We start from the raw sequence: 17,907 nt of genomic DNA, 5'->3' as shown, positions 1-17,907 counted from the left end.
AAGAACTTCCTCTTTGATATGAGGGAGCTAATAGGCGAATGCAGAATGAATGGAGGTCTATGGAGCTATACCCTTCAAAATCCACTTTTCTCAGGATATAATTTTTTGTCTAGTAATTTGAATGTTGAATTCGAAAGGGGAGGCAAAACAAATACACACTGCTGGGTGTTAAAAAGCCTTTTAAAATGTAAATGACATCGTACGACCAGCGATACTGCTTTACGGCAAGTTCTGGTCACTTCCTTTTTTCTCTCGAGGCATCGACAACACAGCTGACAGTTAGACAGGCTCTGATGAAGCTACGGTGGAGAGGCGTAACCAACTGTTGGCCAATCACGTAGACGTTGTCTTTAGCGTCAAACACCACGTGGGAGCGGGGCGGGGCGAGGGGTAAATACAGCAGCTGTCACTTCTGAATGTGAAACTACAGCTCACACAGTCAAGCACATCTGATAATGCACAACTAGAAGCCGACGGACACATGAATCGAAACAGAAGAATTGTGTTATAATCATGGAGAAAAGATTTAAAGGAACGGTGTGCCTATATTTATTTCTACTTGTCTGGGAGCAAACTATTTGGTTTGGATGTTGCGCATTAGCTGGAAGTTTTGGTAAGTTGAGGTGGTTTCCATTGCTGTGCCCTGATAGTATTGAAGCATACAAGTCGGCGAAATGAAACGTAGCGGTTAACTACGCACATTCAATACCTCAAGAAATATTGTTGCAGCCTACTCTTGATAGCAGAAATGGTCAGTGCATATTCAACGCATTGTCGAAAAGGGCCAAATCCTTTGTTCAGTTTGGAAAAGCAGGAAGTAAGCTAAGATAGCGTTTGAGTCCTGAATGTATAGTCCGCGGAAAAGCACGTGGGACAACAAGTGTAGCGGTAAATTCTGTTGTTTATTCAATTTCTCAGCATGACTGACCTAAACTAACCTAAGACGATCGTCACATCAAACTTTGTTTTGAAAGAATGGAATGCGCAGAGGCGGTTGGTCAGCCTGACTAGGGCGGGTTGAAGTCATTACAACTAGAAATGTGCGAGTCACCGCTTAATAGACAGCTCTGTTTCTAATGCTCAAGTTACAAACGATCACCAGATGCGTTTGTTTTTGTAATACAACTTTGCTTCAGTGAACCTGTATTTATTTCAGTGAATAAGGGAACAATTCTAGTCGTAGAACAGTGTTGCCCACGTTATTGTTTTTGTTTCATGTTTTTGCTTTCTGTCTTTATAAGGTTGGTTTGTTTACATATATTTTTTTGTATAATAGCATTATTTCATAGCCTTAGAATGTCCTACCGGTATTGTTTTGGGTCGTCTGGCTGCAAAACTAGTTAGCAACTCCAAGCATCCGCCCCACACAACACGGAAAATAACCTAAAAAATGCAATAACCTGAAAATCTTGATTGATATCCCGGATACTGAACCCTGTCCCACTGCCCACTCCCCCAGCTGAAGACGACATCTTCACCATCGAGCACAACGGCAACGGGCAGTGCATGTTGCCGCAGGGCTTGGGGATGGCTCTAGGGGCGTGCGACGCAAAGGCCAAGTGGAAGTGGGGCTCGTCACAGCAGCTGTTCCACCTGGACTCGACCCGCTGCCTGGGCGTGGAGGTGCGCTCCAAGACTCTGGGCCTGTATCCCTGCAACTCCACGGGAAACAACTTGCTGAGATGGTTCTGCCGCGGGGGAGCCGTGTACACCCAGTACCAGATATCACTGGTGGCAGCCGGGAGTAGCGTCCAGGCCCGGCGAGACTCGGACGATGTCTGGATGAGGGGCGGGTCTCAGGACAACATCTGCCAGCGTCCGTACCGCGGTAGGTCTCTCTCTCGAAGTCTCTCTCGAAGTCTCTCTCTCGAAGTCTCTCTCGAAGTCTTTCCTCTTCAGACGGCTTGTTTGTAAACAAGCCAAATGACGCTACAGCTGCTTTTCTGTGTGAATTTCACCTGTTACCGTGTACTTATTCTGTAACGGTACACTTGAAGTTACATGAATTTCGATCGGGATATATATATATATATATATATTATTATTTTTTTTTACTTAAATTGATCTAACCAGCCAATATGATTTAGCCAAGAAGTGGGTTTTGCTCTTGCAACATGAGGGGAATACCTCCATGTCATGTGACATTGTTTCTCTTCCACCAACTTCCATGCCAACGCCCGAATGACTCAACACCTAATAAACCCTTTTAGTTTCACATAATCAAGTAGTCTTGGTATAGTCCCTAAATGCTACCGCCTGTTCTGATGTCCATGTTGCTGTACACACCGAAAGCAATCCGACTGTCTGTTTTTATTGTGAGCACACATCTACACAAAATGAAGTTTGTTTGGTCTGTGGCGTGTGTTATCTTCCTGGGTGTACTCATTGACTATTTCGAAGAGCTTTCATAATGGGGAAGTAGGCCTACTGTAAATACATAATGACTTTAGAATGACTTGACAGCAAGTAGCGGAAGAATATTATGAGTGACGGACAAATCCATTAAGCAACAGATGTAATTTCTAATGACTGCAGCTCCTCCAGGTGTTCAGGAAGTTTCTCTTTCTGGTGAGGAGGCTTCTAGTGTGGGGGGCTACTAGTGCAGGGGGAGGGGGGCCCCTGGTGAGGGGGGCCCCTGGTGAGGGGGGCCCCTGGGGAGGGGGGCCCCTGGGGAGGGGGGCCCCAGGGGAGGGGGGCCCCAGCTGTCAGTTCTCTAGCGGATGCTGGTTTCTAAACAGTGTGTCTCTCCGCCTCCAGTCATCCACACCAGCAAGGGGAACTCTGCAGGCGCGCCATGTGTGTTCCCCTTCCTGTATGCCGGGGCTTGGACCCACAGCTGTCTGTCCGACCAGGACCACGACCAGCCCTGGTGCTCCACCTCCTCCAACTACGACCTCGACCGCAAGTGGGGAGTCTGTCTCACTCCTGGCACGTTTGGACAGTTGTCTTTCTGTACACACACACACACACACACTGCACACATGCACACACCATCTAATACAGGCTCATTCATGTACACACAGTCGATTCTAAGCTCTAACACACACTAACTAAATCTTTCTCTCACACACACTAAATCTCACACACACCCTCGTCCTGACGCCCAGCTGTGTGTGTGTGTGTGTGTGTGTGTGTGTGTGTGTTGTGCAGAGGAAGGCTGTGGGCAGTCGTTCCAGGGCACAGGGCCGTGCTACCAGTTTGTGTTCAGCGCGGCGGTGAGCTGGCAGGAAGCACTGGACTCATGTCGCAGCCAGGGGTCCGACCTGCTCAGCATGAGCAACCCTGACAGAGCCTCCTTCCCCCTCCGTAAGTACCTGCTCATCTGGGGGGGTGAGAGAGAGAGAGGGAGAGAGAGAGAGGACGTGTGGGGTGTGAGAGAGTGACTCAGCCATCAGGACCGGGTGAGGTAGAGTGGTTTTCATTTTCAGCAGCAGCAGTGTTCTAACAGTCAGTCTTGCCACAGACCTACTTTCTCTCTCGCTCTCTCTCTCTTGCTCTCTCTCTGTTTCTCTCGCTCTCGCTCTCTCTCTCTCGCTCTCTCTCTGTTTCTCTCGCTCTCGCTCTCTGTTTCTCTCTCTCTCTCTCTCTCTCTCTGTGATCTCAAACCCAACAGGATGTCTTTTGTTTTGCGTTACAGGGTGCTGTGGAGCTTGCGCTGTTTTTGTTGACACACACACAATTGAAAAGAACTGTTACCATGGCTATTATTATCATCATTGTAAAGTTTATTTTGGAGAGAGAACTTAAATGGCTGCTTCTGAATCCAAGCAAAATGATTATAAACTTTTACAAATTATTTTCACATTGTAATAAAGGACGTACTTCAAGTTAATCACAGGCTTTTCGTCAGACAGTGCTGGCCCGCTTGACTTTGTAATGAATAATAAACAAATGTAGTGACTGTGTAGTTTTGCCCTTGCTGTGCCTTGCAGCGGACGGGGGCCACAGCCAGATGCCTGACCGGGTGTGGGTGGGCCTGCACCAGCTCGACTCGTCCCAGGGCTGGCAGTGGTCTGACGGCTCGCCCCTGTCCTACCTGCGCTGGGACACAGGTGAGTGCACCAGTAGGATAGTCTAGCTTCAGTATGTTACAGTGGTGGAGGATAGTATCATGGTCTAGCTTCAGTATGTTACAGTGGTGGAGGATAGTATCATGGTCTAGCTTCAGTATGTTACAGTGGTGGAGGATAGTATCATGGTCTAGCTTCAGTATGTTACAGTGGTGGAGGATAGTATCATGGTCTAGCTTCAGTATGTTACAGTGGTGGAGGATAGTATCATGGTCTAGCTTCAGTATGTTACAGTGGTGGAGGATAGTATCATGGTCTAGCTTCAGTATGTTACAGTGGTGGAGGATAGTATCATGGTCTAGCTTCAGTATGTTACAGGGTTGGAGGCCAGGGTTGGAGGCCATGGTTGGAGGCCAGGGTTGGAGGCCAGGGTTGGAGGCCAGGGTTAGAGTTCATGCTGTTGTTGGCTAGGTGTGTGTGTGTGAGAGCGGACGCTGAACAGGAAGTGTGTGTGTGTGTGTGTGTGTAACAGGGATGCCACCCTCCTCTCTGACGGAGCAGGACTGTGGGGTGATGAACTCTCAGCACAGCTTTGAAGCGGAGGCGTGTGGACAACGTCTACCCTACATCTGCAAGAAGACCCTCCCCCAGCCTCCCCCTGCAGGTACCACCTCCCCCAGCCTCCCCCAGCCTCCCCCTGCAGGTACCACCTCCCCCAGCCTCCCCCAGCCTCCCCCAGCCTCCCCCTGCAGGTACCACCTCCCCCAGCCTCCCCCAGCCTCCCCCAGCCTCCCCCTGCAGGTACCACCTCCCCCAGCCTCCCCCAGCCTCCCCCTGCAGGTACCACCTCCCCCAGCCTCCCCCAGCCTCCCCCAGCCTCCCCCTGCAGGTACCACCTCCCCCAGCCTCCCCCTGCAGGTACCACCTCCCCCAGCCTCCCCCTGCAGGTACCACCTCCCCCAGCCTCCCCCAGCCTCCCCCTGCAGGTACCACCTCCCCCAGCCTCCCCCAGCCTCCCCCAGCCTCCCCCAGCAGGTACCACCTCCCCCAGCCTCCCCCAGCCTCCCCCTGCAGGTACCACCTCCCCCAGCCTCCCCCAGCCTCCCCCAGCCTCCCCCTGCAGGTACCACCTCCCCCAGCCGGTACCACCTCCCCCAGCCTCCCCCAGCCTCCCCCAGCCTCCCCCAGCCTCCCCCAGCCTCCCCCAGCAGGTACCACCTCCCCCAGCCTCCCCCAGCCTCCCCCAGCCTCCCCCAGCCTCCCCCTGCAGGTACCACCTCCCCCAGCCTCCCCCAGCCTCCCCCAGCCTCCCCCAGCAGGTACCACCTCCCCCAGCCTCCCCCAGCCTCCCCCAGCAGGTACCACCTCCCCCAGCCTCCCCCAGCCTCCCCCAGCCTCCCCCAGCCTCCCCCAGCAGGTACCACCTCCCCCAGCCTCCCCCAGCCTCCCCCAGCCTCCCCCAGCCTCCCCCTGCAGGTACCACCTCCCCCAGCCTCCCCCAGCCTCCCCCTGCAGGTACCACCTCCCCCAGCCTCCCCCAGCCTCCCCCAGCCTCCCCCAGCCTCCCCCTGCAGGTACCACCTCCCCCAGCCTCCCCCAGCCTCCCCCAGCCCCCTTGCTGGTAACATAGTTCAACTAGATAAATAACAAGACAAGACAGCACTGTTTAAAATAGACCAAAAAAAGCAGTTGAAACACATGTATATATAACATATAACATGTCTAATGTAACATGTATGTATCTCCTGAGTTCCTGTGCTGGTTGTGTCCCTGCAGCCCCTGCAGAGGAGTCGTGTGTGTGTGAGGAAGGCTGGGTGTCCTGGGGAAGAAGCTGCTACCGGCTGGGGAAGGAGGCCTCCAGCTTCAGGCAGGCCCAGGTGCTCTGTGTGGCCCTGGGGGGGAACCTTAGCAGCCTGCACAGCCTGGACAGCCAGGAGATGATACACACACACTTCCACACAGGTGACCCGGACTACACACACCTCTGTTAAAGAGCTGTACGACTGTGTGTGTAGGGACTGTGTGTGTGTGTGTAGTGACAGTGTGTGTGTGTAGTGACAGTGTGTGTAGTGACTGTGTGTGTGTAGTGACTGTGTGTGTGTAGTGACTGTGTGTGTGTAGTGACACTGTGTGTGTAGTGACACTGTGTGTGTAGTGACAGTGTGTGTGTGTGTAGTGACAGTGTGTGTGTGTGTGTAGTGACAGTGTGTGTAGAGACTGACTGTGTGTGTGTGTGTGTGTGTAGTGACAGTGTGTGTGTAGTGACAGTGTGTGTGTGTGTGTAGTGACGGTGTGTGTGTGTAGTGACGGGGTGTGTAGTGACAGTGTGTGTGTGTCCTAGGCGAGGGTCTGGACGTGTGGACAGGTCTGAAGGCCAGCGAGGACCCAGCGGTGTTCAGGTGGACTGACGGGTCCCCTGTCCGCTTCACACACTGGGGGCCCAGTCAGCCCACGCAGCCCTCCGCAAACACCAGCTGTGTCTGCTACTCAGGAGAGGTACCAGGGAGGGAGGGTGTGTGTGTGTGTGTGTAAAGGAGTGTCTGTGAGAGAGCTTGTGTGTGAGCGTCTGCTAAATGACTAAAATGACTAAATGACTAAATGTGAGGGCGGATGTGTGTGTGTGTCAGCGAGCATGTCCAGTCCTGTCTTGCCACCTGAGTCTCTCATCGTGTTCTCCAGTCTCATGGTTGGAGGGTGGAGGACTGTGACCGCAAGCTGTCCTTCCTCTGCCAGCGGCCCGGCCAGGAGCCCTGCACCCCCGCCTCAGGATGCCTACCTGTGAGGACTCGCCCCTCGTCCTTACACACACACACACACACACACACACACACACACACACACAGCCCAGCGCAGGGCTCTGATGTTCCCCTCTCTCTTCCAGGGGTGGCAAAGACATGGAAGTTCCTGTTACAAAGTGGACCTCAAACAGGTCGCCTTCGAGGAGCGCTGTAACCTCAGCATCAGGAACAGGTACAGGACTACTATCTCTCTACATACCTCTCTCTGTCTCTGTCTCTGTCTCTGTCTCTCTCTCTCTCTCTCTCTCTCTCTCTCTCTCTCTCTCTCTCTCTCTCTCTCTCTCTCTCTCTCTCTCTACATACCTCTCTGTCTCTTGGTCTCACTTATCTCTCTCTGTTATCTGTGTCTCACTGTCTTTATCTCTCAGTCTCTCGTGTGTGTTTCTGGTTCCTGCGTGGGTGTTGCAGGTATGAGCAGGCGTTCGTCAGCAGGCTGCTTGGGGAGCAGGACAAGCAGCAGAGCCTCTTCTTCTGGACCAGCCTGCAGGATGTCAACAACACTGGGGAGTTCCTGTGGACCCGCCCCTCCCAGCGCCCTCAGCCTCTCAGCTACGCCAACTGGGGCTGGAACCAGCCTGACGGTGAGGATGTGGTGTGGGGCTTTGAGATTGTGTTCCTGTTTAGCTACCCTTGTGGAGACCAAATGTTGTCACAAGCGTATTGAGACGTGAAAGACTTCACCTGTTGGGGGCCTTTAGCTGGACCCTGTGACTTCAAATGCTTTTAACAGTTTTAGAGTTAGGGTTAGGATTATAATTACATCAAGGGTTAGGGATTACAGATAACACACTTTTGAATGTTCGAGCCCATTGAGGATAGAAAACCAAACTTGTTGTGTGTTGCAGCCACGGTGGGGGGCTGCGTGGTGATGTCCTCAGCCCAGCTGGGCAGGTGGGAGGTGAGGAACTGCAGTGCGTTCAGGGCCGGCTCCATCTGCAGGACAGACGTGGGCTCCCCGGCCCCCACGCCCCCCCCAGCCCCCACGCCCCCCTCCCCCTCGCTGCCCTGCCCAAAGAGCTGGGTCTCCAGAGACGGAATATCTTACTGCTACAAGGTGAGGCTGAGGTCTGCAAGGAGTAGGGTGTGTGTGTGTGTGGGCCTGTCTACCTGCCTGTTCTATTACAGGGTGTGTATACCTTCATTAAGTGTGTGTGTGTGTGTGTGTGTGTGTGTGTCAGGTGTTCCACAAGGAGAGGCTGGGGAGGAAGAGGTCGTGGGAGGAGGCTGAGAGGTTTTGTGAGGGTCTGGGGGCTCACCTCCCCAGCCTCCTCCACCCCCGGGAGATGTCTGCTCTGCACTCTGTCATGAGGGACACCATCAGGTACGCACACACACACACACATGGATAACCTAATGAGGTCTGTCAGAACCTCCCTGACCGTGGCGTGTCACTTCCTGCTTCCTGTTGCAGTAACGACCGTTTCTTCTGGGTGGGGCTGAACCGGAGGAACCCCGCTGACCCTGCCTGGACGTGGAGCGACGGCCGGCCGGTACAACCCTCTCTGGAGCACACACACACACCTCACACAAAGAAGTCTTATCTTTGATAACTGTCGAGCTGTCTACTGGCTGCAGTCTGACCTCCTCTCTTCTGCCTTCTCCTCCTCTCTCCTGGTGTCTCTCCTCCTCCCTCCTGGTGTCTCTCCTCCTCCCTCCTGGTGTCTCTCCTCCTCCCTCCTGGTGTCTCTCCTCCTCCCTCCTGGTGTCTCTCCTCCTCCCTCCTGGTGTCTCTCCTCCTCCCTCCTGGTCTCTCTCCTCCTCTCTACCGGTGTCTCTCCTGGTAGGTCTCCATGGACGTGCTACACCAGGACTTCCACCATGATGACGAGTACGACCGCAACTGTGCCGCTTTCAAGGTAGGTGTGATGGCCCCAGACTGACCCTGGTGTGGGGCGTGGCGTGTGACGCAGACTGACCCTGGTGTGGGGCGTGGCGTGTGACCCAGACTGACCCTGGTGTGGGGCGTGGGGTGTTGGCTCATCCGGAGAGAGGGAGAGAGGTCTGTATAAAGAGACTATTGTAAGTCTGAAAACTGCTGATCTGAATTCAGGTCACCTATTATCTAAAGTGAGGATATTTGTGAGTAACACACCAGCCCTCATCAGAAAGACAGAGCTGCTTATCCAGCCACCATCAGTTCATCTGGAGGTGACGTCTGTCTGTTCCTCCTCGACAGACGACGAGAGGAACGTTCCGGAGCCTGTTCCTCTACCTGCTTCGAGACCCTCCTCCCAAGCCCTTCTTCACCTCCCCCTTCCACTGTGACGCCAAGATGGAGTGGATCTGCCAGATACCCAGGGGTAAGATTAGACACTGTGTGTGTGTGTGTGCGCTCCTGTCGATCTGTGCTTGTGAGTGTGTCTCTGTCTACGTGTGTGTGTGCGTGTGTGTGTGTGTGTGTGACAGTACAGTGTCAATTGAATGGGAAAATGTGTCCAAACTTTTGACTGGTACTGTATGTCTCTGCGAGAACCTGTGTGTGCCTCTGATGACCCCTGACAACCTGGGGTCATAGGAGCAAGGGTCAGAGGTCACAGGATGGTCTCAGTTCATGGTGTGATTGGTTTTGTCTCAACAGGAAGGACTCCTCTGACCCCCGAGTGGTACAACCCTGGTGAGAACCTCAACCGACACCTACAGCTCACCCCCAGACACCACACCCAGACACCACACCCAGACACCACCCCTACACTGTCACACCCAGACACCACACCCAGACACCACACCCAGACACCACCCCTACACTGTCACACCCAGACACCACACCCAGACACCACCCCTACACTGTCACACCCAGACACCACACCCAGACACCACCCCTACACTGTCACACCCAGACACCACACCCAGACACCACCCCTACACTGTCACACCCAGACACCACACCCAGACACCACACCCACATATCACCCCTACACTCTCTCACCCAGCCTAAACTCAGCACTCACTTCAGCACAGGGGTCAATACTTCTCAGCGAACATACATGTCTGGATAAGAGCGTCTGCTAAATGACTAAATGTACATGCCACATTCGTGTGCACACCAAAAAAGTACAAATGTCAAGAGCAGTCCAGGGCGTAGGAACGTGATTGTGTGTGTGTGTGTGTGTGTGTGTGTGTGTGTGTGTGTGTGTGTCAGACGGCCACCACCAGACGTCCTTCTTCATGGACAGCTCAGAGTTCTGGCTGGTGTCGGAGCCTGTGCTGCCGTACGAGGAGGCCAGTCTCTTCTGCTCCTCCAACGGGAGCCGGCTTGCCTCTCCCCGCAACTTCGACTCAGCCAGGCTCATCAACACACACCTGCCCAAGGTGAGGACAGCACCAGTGTGTGCGTGCGTGTGGACACAAGTGTGTGTGTGTGTGTGTGTGTGGGTTGTTGTCCTTGCCTTCACTGTTGTGTCTTGTGACATCACTGAGCAGGTGCCAGAGACTAGTTGGTGGGTTGATCTGAGGGATCCAGGAAGTTATTTCCCTATGACGTAAGTTACACACACACACACACACACGCTCCACATACACAGCAAGAACCCCAGAGGCTGATGAACAGATGTCTCCTCAGTTTCAACCAGATGAGACACTTCCACCAGAACTTCCTGGGCCGGTGTACTTCCTTCAGACTGGGCAGTGTCTTCCCAGGTACGCATCACTTCCTGCTTCCTGTCCAGAGATAGAGGCTGTACAGCTGTCATCTGCTCCTACCTCAGACTGGGGCGTTGGGAAGTCTGAAGTCTGGATATAAGTGACCCTCCACAGAGCTTGACTGATCATTAGTGTGGTGCTGTACTGACTTCTCCCTCTGTTTCACACACACTTATTCACACACACACTCTCTCTCTCACACACACACACACACACACTCTCTCTCACATACACACTCTTCCTCCAAACCAGACTACGAGCGTAGTTGTGGGACCCACCTGCCATTTGTGTGTGAGAAACACAACAGCACACTGGTGGAGAGGAACCCTCTTCATCCCCACCCCTGGGGGACGCCCTGCAGGAACGATTCAATCGCCTTCAGAGACAAGGTTGGTCAATGCCTGACCCCTGCCAGTACACACACACACAGTGTAGTATAAACTGTACACACACATACCACAGTCACCCCATTCCAACATAATCTGTACACACTCTCACAGTGAGTTATGATTTGAGACGGGTATAACAACAGAATAAAAGACTATCGTCACTGGCGTCTGTATTTAATGTGTTGCTGTGTCTCTCTCCAGTGCTACAAGGTGGTCAAGCCCAGTGTCTTCACGTTCAAAAAAGCTAACGAGTTCTGCCAGTCCCTGACAGGAACGCTGCTGTCCATCTCTGACCAGATGGAGCAGGGTGGGTCTCTGCTCCTGAACCGTCTTCATTTAGCACACGCTGTTATCCTAAGCAAAGTACAAATAGTCTGTGTAGAAAAGCACAACAGAAGATAAAGGATCAGAAGTGCGTAGTTATGACTACTACAATCAAGGAACGTCCTGTATTTTTACCAGGCACATCGCAAACAAGAATAACATCTCAACGCCAATATTACAATAAGCACAGACTGAGGGCAACAAACAGCTTCACAGCTGCATCCTGCTGAGTGGGCTTAGAACTGGGTTCCAACGATTGTTGACAAAGTGTTGACAAAGTGTGTGTATGTATTTGTGTGTGTGTGTGTGTGTGTGTCACCGCTAGACTTGGTCACCACGCTGCTCCCTGCGGAGCCCCAGGCCTCCTGGATCGGCCTGAAGCTGAGACACTCGGAGCCTGAGTGGGTGGACAACACAGCGGTCTCCTTCCTTAACTTTAACCCCCTGCTTCACGGCCTCCTCCGACCCATGGTCGTCAATGCAAGTTCTCCTCCCCTGCCCTCCCCACTGACACCTCTGTGATATTATCACATATTCATTTAGGAGACACCTTAGTCAAAAGTGAGGATTTGAGCCTGCAAGCTCTTGATCTGCAGTTGAGTGCTCTAACCACTGAGCTGCACCCTGTCTCCCTGTGTTGTTGTTGAGCCTGTGTTCCTGGTGTGTGTGTGTGTGTGTGTAGACCCTGGACCCAGACAGCATGGACCTGTGTGTGTTCATCCCCAGCAACCCCCACTCCTCCATCCTGGGCTCCTGGGACTACACCTCCTGCTCAGACGAGAAGACTCTGTCCTTCTGCCAGTACTACGCAGGTACACACACACACACACACACACTACGCAGGTACACACACACACACACACACTACGCAGGTACACACACACACCCAACGCGGGTACACACACACACACATGCTTATTACACACAGCTAGCACAGACACTTACATGGAGATAGCAAAAGACAAGTAACACACACAAAACAAAAAATCTGTTTTCTTTGCTGCCACGTTCCCAGACAAGCCTGAGGCTCCCAGCGTCTCCACGGAGCCCTTCCAGGTGAGGCAGCACACCTTCCAGCTGCTGCACCAGAACCTCACCTGGTTCGAGGCGCTGGTGGAGTGCCGGGTTGTGGGCATGGACCTGGCCAGTGTGGAAGACGCCCTGCAGCAGGCCGTCCTCAGCGTGCACGTGAGCCGAGCGCACAGCCCCATGTGGATCGGTCTGAGCAGCCAAGACGTACGTTCTCCTGGACTAGTTAGTGTTGTTGATGTTGTTGTTGATGTTGTTGTTGTTATTGTTGTTGATGACCGTGTCGCCGTGTTGCTCCAGGAGGGGGTGCACTACCATTGGACGGACCACAGCCACACCTTGTTCAGCCGCTGGTCGTCGGAGCCCGACAGCGGCCACTGCGTCTACCTGGACACGCAGGGCTTCTGGAGGGCCACGGCCTGCGAGGAGGTGCTGGCTGGAGCCATCTGCCACATCCCCAACAGTAAGACCCCCCTGGATCCAGTCAGGAAGTGTGTCTCTGTGACCTACTGGTTTACTGACTCTTATAAGAGAGAAACTTCCTTTCCAATCCTTCCATTTCAGACGAGACCGTTGCAACGCCGGAGGACAGAGCTGTGAAATGTCCTCACAAGATCGGCGGACCCAACTGGATCCCCTTTAAGCAGAACTGTTACACTTTCCAGCTGAGCTCGTCCAGGTGGGACGAGTTCGACAAAGGACAGATTCAAAACACCTGCAAGAACTTAGGTGAGGGAGGGAGGGAGGGCACTGACACCTGGTAGTTGATATTTAGAACGTTTTAGAATTCTAGAAATCCATTCCACTCACACGCTCGGTCTTGCTCTTACACGCTCTCTCTCTCTCGCTCTCACACGCGTGCGTCTGCAGATGCGGGCGCTGACATCCTGACCATCAGGACTGCCGAGGAGAACAAGTTCATCCAGCAGCAGCTGCTGCCTTTCAGTAACCTGGTTCAGTTTGTCTGGCTGGGGGTGTTCACAGACCACGCCGGTGAGTGGTGTGTGTGTGTGTGTGTGTGTGTGTGTGTGAGTGGCCAGCGTGTGACCTTGTATGACCCTGTCTGTCCCCAGACCAGCAGATGAAGTGGTATGACGGCACTAACGTGCAGTTCTCTAACTGGCGAGGCGGACGCCCTCCGGTGCAGGCAGACTTCATGGCTGCCCTCAACACAGACGGGGAGTGGGAGATGTTCACCAACGCTCGCCTCTTCAACCCCCTCAAACAGCGGAGCATCGTGGCCTGCAAACTGGACAACGGTACGCACCCCCCCAACACACACACACACACACACAACATTGTGTAGTCAACAGATACTGACCCCTCCCTCCACATTACCACTCCCCTCCAGACTCCAAAGCGGACTACAACCAGTCGTCCATGGCGTACGAGCGCTACGGTAACCTAAGCTACTCGGTGGTGCGGAGCAAGCTGAGCTGGTTCGAGGCGCTGCGGGCATGCGGCGCCCGGGGCGGGCACCTGGCGAGCGTGCACGACGCCCAGAACGACGCGCACGTGAAGCTCATCGCCAGGAGAGATGGCTTCCCACTCTGGATCGGCCTGTCCAGTCAGGACGTGAGAATAATATTACACTTTTATATTAAACCGTCAACACAGCCTCAAGTAACATATTGATAAATATATAATATAATATGCTTTCACTTGTAAACCCTCTGTGGGGGGTGACGTCATGCTGTGGGGGGGGACACCATGCTGTGGGGGGGACACCATGCTGTGGGGGGTGACGTCATGCTGTGGGGGGGACACCATGCTGTGGGGGGGGACACCATGCTGTGGGGGGGACACCATGCTGTGGGGGGGACACCATGCTGTGGGGGGGGACACCATGCTGTGGGGGGGGACACCATGCTGTGGGGGGGACATCATGCTGTGGGGGGGGACACCATGCTGTGGGGGGGACACCATGCTGTGGGGGGGGACACCATGCTGTGGGGGGGACATCATGCTGTGGGGGGGGACACCATGCTGTGGGGGGGACATCATGCTGTGGGGGGGACACCATGCTGTGGGGGGGACACCATGCTGTGGGGGGGGACACCATGCTGTGGGGGGGACATCATGCTGTGGGGGGGACACCATGCTGTGGGGGGTGACACCATGCTGTGGGGGGTGACACCATGCTGTGTGTGCAGGCGCAGGGCTCTGTGTACGAGTGGTCTGACGGGACCAAGAACGACTACCAGCGTCTGAGCCCGGGTCTGAAGGGCTGCGTGTTGGTGACGCCCTCCGGGGCCTGGGACAGGAAGGACTGCCACGACATCGTGGACGGAGCCATCTGCTACAACACCACCTTCTCCACCCCCTTTCAGAGTGAGACCACACACAGCCTCACACACCCCTCCCGCACGCCGTCACACAGCCTCCACACATCTCCCTCCACACCCTCCCTCCACACCCTCCCTCCACACATCTCCCTCCACACCCTCCCTCCACACCCTCCCTCCACACCCTCCCTCCACACCCTCCCTCCACACCCTCCCTCCACACATCTCCCTCCACACCCTCCTTCCACACCCTCCCTCCACACCCTCCCTCCACACCCTCCCTCCACACCCTCCCTCCACACCCTCCCTCCACACATCTCCCTCCACACATCTCCCTCCACACATCTCCCTCGACACACCCTCCCTCCACACCCTCCCTCCACACCCTCCCTCCACACATCTCCCTCCACACATCTCCCTCCACACCCTCCCTCCACACATCTCCCTCCACACCCTCCCTCCACACATCTCCCTCCACACATCTCCCTCGACACACCCTCCCTCCCTCCACACCCTTCCTCCACACCCTCCCTCCACACATCTCCCTCCACACATCTCCCTCCACACATCTCCCTCCACACATCTCCCTCCACACCCTCCCTCCACACATCTCCCTCGACACATCTCCCTCCACACCCTCCCTCCACACATCTCCCTCCACACATCTCCCTCGACACACCCTCCCTCCCTCCCTCCACAACCTCCCTCCACACCCTCCCTCCACACATCTCCCTCGACACACCCTCCCTCCACACATCTCCCTCCACACATCTCCCTCCACACATCTCCCTCCACACATCTCCCTCCACACCCTCCCTCCACACCCTCCCTCCACACATCTCCCTCCACACATCTCCCTCCACACCCCTCCCTCCACACATCTCCCTCGACACACCCTCCCTCCACACATCTCCCTCCACACATCTCCCTCCACACCCTCCCTCCACACCCTCCCTCCACACATCTCCCTCCACACATCTCCCTCCACACCCTCCCTCCACACCCTCCCTCCACACCCTCCCTCCACACATCTCCCTCCACACCCTCCCTCCACACCCTCCCTCCACACATCTCCCTCCACACATCTCCCTCCACACATCTCCCTCCACACATCTCCCTCGACACACCCTCCCTCCCTCCCTCCACACCCTCCCTCCACACATCTCCCTCCACACATCTCCCTCCACACATCTCCCTCCACACCCTCCCTCCACACATCTCCCTCCACACATCTCCCTCCACACACCCTCCCTCCACACCCTCCCTCCACACCCTCCCTCCACACATCTCCCTCGACACATCTCCCTCCACACCCTCCCTCCACACCCTCCCTCCACACATCTCCCTCCACACATCTCCCTCCACACATCTCCCTCCACACCCTCCCTCCACACATCTCCCTCCACACCCTCCCTCCACACATCTCCCTCGACACATCTCCCTCGACACATCTCCCTCCACACCCTCCCTCCACACATCTCCCTCCACACCCTCCCTCCACACATCTCCCTCGACACACCCTCCCTCCCTCCCTCCACACCCTCCCTCCACACATCTCCCTCACCAACCACCCACCTCAAACTTTGTTTTAATAAACTACACTAACACTTAATACCATTTTAAAACTGTGTCTTTCTCATTGTGGCGGGGTTGCTAGGAGCCACCCAGCAGTTGCCCCCGACGACCACCAACTGTCCAGAGAGCCAGGGCCAGTCAAGGTGGGTGGAGTTCCAGGACCACTGCTACGCCTTCGACATGACCTTCTACAACTACTCCGTCTACAGCATGGAGCAGGCCAAGGACATCTGTCTGAGTCTGGGTGAGCCTCCTCCCCCTCATGACCTCTGACCTGTCCCTGCTGTCACTTCTGATTGGACGACGATGACGAGACGCTCGCCTGTCATTGGTCCTCAGGTGCCCAGGTGCTGACCATCAAGACCAAGGAGGAGAATGACTTTGTGAGGGACTACATGGAGAAGAGCCCCCTCATCACCAGCCGTGCCTGGCTGGGTCTGGACCTGGACACAGAGGGTACGCACACTGACCCTGGGTCAGGGGCTAACCTCTGACACTGACCCTGGGGTCAGGGACTGACCTTTGACCCTGGCCCAGATACAGAGCGTTTGTTGACTGACCAATGAAACACAGTTAGAACTCCTCACCTGATCCTTAATCTCCTGCTGTTCTCCCTCCTCTGCTGTCTCTCTCTCTCCACTACTGTCTCTCTCCTGTCTCTCTCCTGTCTCTCTCCCTCCTCTCCTGTCTCTTTCTCCTGTCTCTCTCCCTCCTCTCCTGTCTCTCTCTCCTGTCTCTCTCCTGTCTCTCTCCCTCCTCTGCTGTCTCTCTCTCCTGTCTCTCTCCCTCCTCTCCTGTCTCTCTCTCCTGTCTCTCTCTCTCCTCTCCTGTCTCTCTCTCTCCACTACTGTCTCTCTCCACTCCTGTCTCTCTTCCTCCTCTCCTCATCCAGGACAGCCAGTGTCCTGGATGGACGGATCCACAGTGAGCTTCTCCAACTTCGGGCCGGGCGGGCAGTGGTCTGGGCCGGGGGTCTGGGGGTCTGGGCGGGGCGTGGGGCCCCCCTGTGTGGTCATGGTGTCTACGGATGCAGGATCCTGGACCACGGTCAGCTGCAAGGACAGCCTCAGCCGCCTCGTCTGCAAGACCAGCACACGTGAGGAGCCAACACATTTCACTACATGCACACATCAAAGCTGACTGATTTCACTACACATCAAAGCTGACTGATTTCACTACACGCACACATCAAAGCTGACTGATTTCACTACACATCAAGGATGACTGATTTCACTACACGCACACATCAAAGCTCACTGATTTCACTACACGCACACATCAAAGCTCACTGATTTCACTACACGCACACATCAAAGCTGACTGATTTCACTACACGCACACATCAAGTCTGACTGATTTCACTACACATCAAGGATGACTGATTTCACTACACGCACACATCAAGTCTGACTGATTTCACTACACGCACACATCAATGCTGACAGGCTTGTCTTAGGTCAGAGGTCATCTTTTCTAAGAGAGAACACCCTAGCTGATTCTCTCTGTGTGTGTCTCTCTCCCTCTCTCTCTCTCTCTCTCTCTCTCTGCGCAGGGTCGAGAGGGTTGCCCGTGGCTCTGGGCTTCTTCATCATCCTCCTGCTCAGTCTCCTGGCTGCTGTCGCCTTCATCGTGTACAAGAAGAACCGCACTCGTTTCTCCTCCACCGTCCGCTACAAGAGGAACTTCGATGAAGCCGACACGACCAGCATCATCAACGAGGACGAGTGATGCTGTCCCACACAAACCCCAAACATGACAGCGCAGCTTTGACGACAAAGTTATTTATTTCCTTGACCCCCCCCCCCCACACACACAAAGGTAGACAGACCAAGAAGTGTCTTTTAAGTTGTAAATATTG

The 17,907-nt window shown here is 54.7% G+C and overlaps 1 protein-coding gene across 1 annotated transcript; it reads left to right on the top strand.

The window, feature by feature from the left end:
- Positions 1–401: 401 nt before the first annotated feature.
- On the top strand, positions 402–17,870 carry ly75 (lymphocyte antigen 75). Its single transcript, XM_062447349.1, has 35 exons — positions 402–613; positions 1,460–1,828; positions 2,758–2,928; positions 3,151–3,306; positions 3,933–4,052; positions 4,543–4,674; positions 5,787–5,972; positions 6,352–6,506; positions 6,690–6,788; positions 6,892–6,980; positions 7,217–7,389; positions 7,654–7,862; positions 7,987–8,129; positions 8,220–8,298; positions 8,593–8,664; positions 8,985–9,108; positions 9,387–9,422; positions 9,948–10,117; positions 10,229–10,287; positions 10,368–10,444; positions 10,700–10,836; positions 11,038–11,143; positions 11,486–11,640; positions 11,843–11,972; positions 12,176–12,396; positions 12,490–12,652; positions 12,754–12,918; positions 13,060–13,182; positions 13,263–13,448; positions 13,541–13,764; positions 14,343–14,520; positions 16,132–16,293; positions 16,389–16,505; positions 16,942–17,145; positions 17,602–17,870. Exons 1-35 carry the CDS (start codon positions 514–516, stop codon positions 17,775–17,777), a joined length of 5,166 nt encoding a protein of 1,721 aa, XP_062303333.1. The 5' UTR covers positions 402–513; the 3' UTR covers positions 17,778–17,870.
- The last annotated feature ends 37 nt before the right edge of the window (positions 17,871–17,907 follow it).

Source organism: Osmerus eperlanus, chromosome 21 (genome assembly GCF_963692335.1).
Source record: "Osmerus eperlanus chromosome 21, fOsmEpe2.1, whole genome shotgun sequence".
In the NCBI taxonomy this organism is placed as follows: Eukaryota; Metazoa; Chordata; class Actinopteri; order Osmeriformes; family Osmeridae; genus Osmerus; species Osmerus eperlanus.
The sequence above is the reverse complement of the archived record's forward strand: the minus strand, read 5'-3'. Positions and strand labels throughout refer to the sequence as shown.

Bases quoted from the DNA above. Each gene is read 5' to 3' on its own strand.
- ly75 (XM_062447349.1), top strand. From the start codon at position 514: ATGGAGAAAAGATTTAAAGGAACGGTGTGCCTATATTTATTTCTACTT. The intron at 6,981-7,216 runs GTACAGGACTAC...TGGGTGTTGCAG, and splicing joins AACCTCAGCATCAGGAACAG to GTATGAGCAGGCGTTCGTCA. The intron at 10,288-10,367 runs GTAAGTTACACA...ATGTCTCCTCAG, and splicing joins GGAAGTTATTTCCCTATGAC to TTTCAACCAGATGAGACACT.